At 44.0% G+C, this 1,043-nt stretch overlaps 1 protein-coding gene across 1 annotated transcript; it reads left to right on the top strand.

The window, feature by feature from the left end:
- The first annotated feature begins 213 nt into the window (after nt 1-213).
- Nucleotides 214-1,029, top strand: LOC111663679 (RNA-binding protein 10-like). Its single transcript, XM_023417982.2, has 3 exons — nt 214-413; nt 591-647; nt 814-1,029. Exons 1-3 carry the CDS (start codon nt 228-230, stop codon nt 1,027-1,029), a joined length of 459 nt encoding a protein of 152 aa, XP_023273750.2. The 5' UTR covers nt 214-227.
- Nucleotides 1,030-1,043: the final 14 nt, after the last annotated feature.

The following is a 1,043-nucleotide window of genomic DNA, read 5'->3' as shown; positions in this document are numbered from 1 at the left end:
TATGGCCAAAATTACCATAGTTATTTAACACCTCGTAGTCTCAACAAAAAAGACTTCACCAAGGTGGTATTTATTGCAGAGCAGAATTGGATTACATTATGTTGCTTTGTTGTTGATATTGTTGTACCTCCTGAATATAGCATTCACAAATTGTAAATCTTCCTCTGAGTCAATTTAAATGGCTAATATCTATTACTTGGTGTTTATATTAACAGATTGCCAAAGATATGGAGCGCTGGGCTAAGAGTCTCAATAGACAGAAAGAGAACATGCGTTCTGTGTCCTCCTCCTCCCCTGCTGTCGGCTCTACTGCACTGCCTCCTGGTTACACGAGGGCACCTGGCCACAGTCGCCTAGATGACCGCCGAGAGTCTGCTAGTGCTGATGCAGGCTATGCTGTTCTGGAGAAAAAGGTGAATGATCTTTACACAGACACACATACTTAGCTTTAAACACCTGGGAATTATAGTGGGTGGGGAGAATGTCCATCAGCCAGAGCTCCTACAAACATTCATACTGCTGCGTTGCCAGTAATAAGAGAAGAGCTTATTAACTGACGTGATATTCCCTTTGGCTTGTCTGTCCTGCAGGGGGCACTGTCTGAACGGCCTCAGATTTTTCTGGACCAGATCCGACAAAGTACAGAAGTAAGGACATGGCCATCATGATGTACTTGTTATGTATCTGTTTTAGTCCGTTTTCTTCATAGATTTTCTAACACCTTGGTCTTTTATGTATTTTTCTCAAGCATACATTCATTATCTCCATGTGCATTTATTCATCAGTTCCTGCCCTTGTGTCTTTCATCTATAGAGTTCCCCTCCTCAGCAGCAAGGTCTGGTCCCAGCCTATAGTGGAGAAACAGACAGTGAAGAAGAAGGAGGCGAGAAAGATGAGAAGGAGGGGAGAATGACAGACTGGGTTAAACTGGCCTGTCTGCTGTGTAGGAGACAGTTCCCCAGTAAGGAGGCTCTCATCAGGCACCAGCAGCTCTCCGAGCTACATAAGGTGGTTACACAAACAGCTTGAATCTAATTTCACGC

This window comes from Seriola lalandi, unplaced genomic scaffold, assembly GCF_002814215.2.
Source record: "Seriola lalandi dorsalis isolate HSWRI2012SDOR001 ecotype SW California unplaced genomic scaffold, Sedor1 jcf7180002001133, whole genome shotgun sequence".
NCBI lineage: Eukaryota > Metazoa > Chordata > Actinopteri > Carangiformes > Carangidae > Seriola > Seriola lalandi.
Note: the sequence above shows the minus strand (reverse complement) of the source record. Positions and strands in the feature narration are given on the sequence as shown.

Bases quoted from the DNA above. Each gene is read 5' to 3' on its own strand.
- LOC111663679 (XM_023417982.2), top strand. From the start codon at position 228: ATGGAGCGCTGGGCTAAGAGTCTCAATAGACAGAAAGAGAACATGCGT. The intron at 414-590 runs GTGAATGATCTT...TCTGTCCTGCAG, and splicing joins ATGCTGTTCTGGAGAAAAAG to GGGGCACTGTCTGAACGGCC. The intron at 648-813 runs GTAAGGACATGG...TTTCATCTATAG, and splicing joins AGATCCGACAAAGTACAGAA to AGTTCCCCTCCTCAGCAGCA.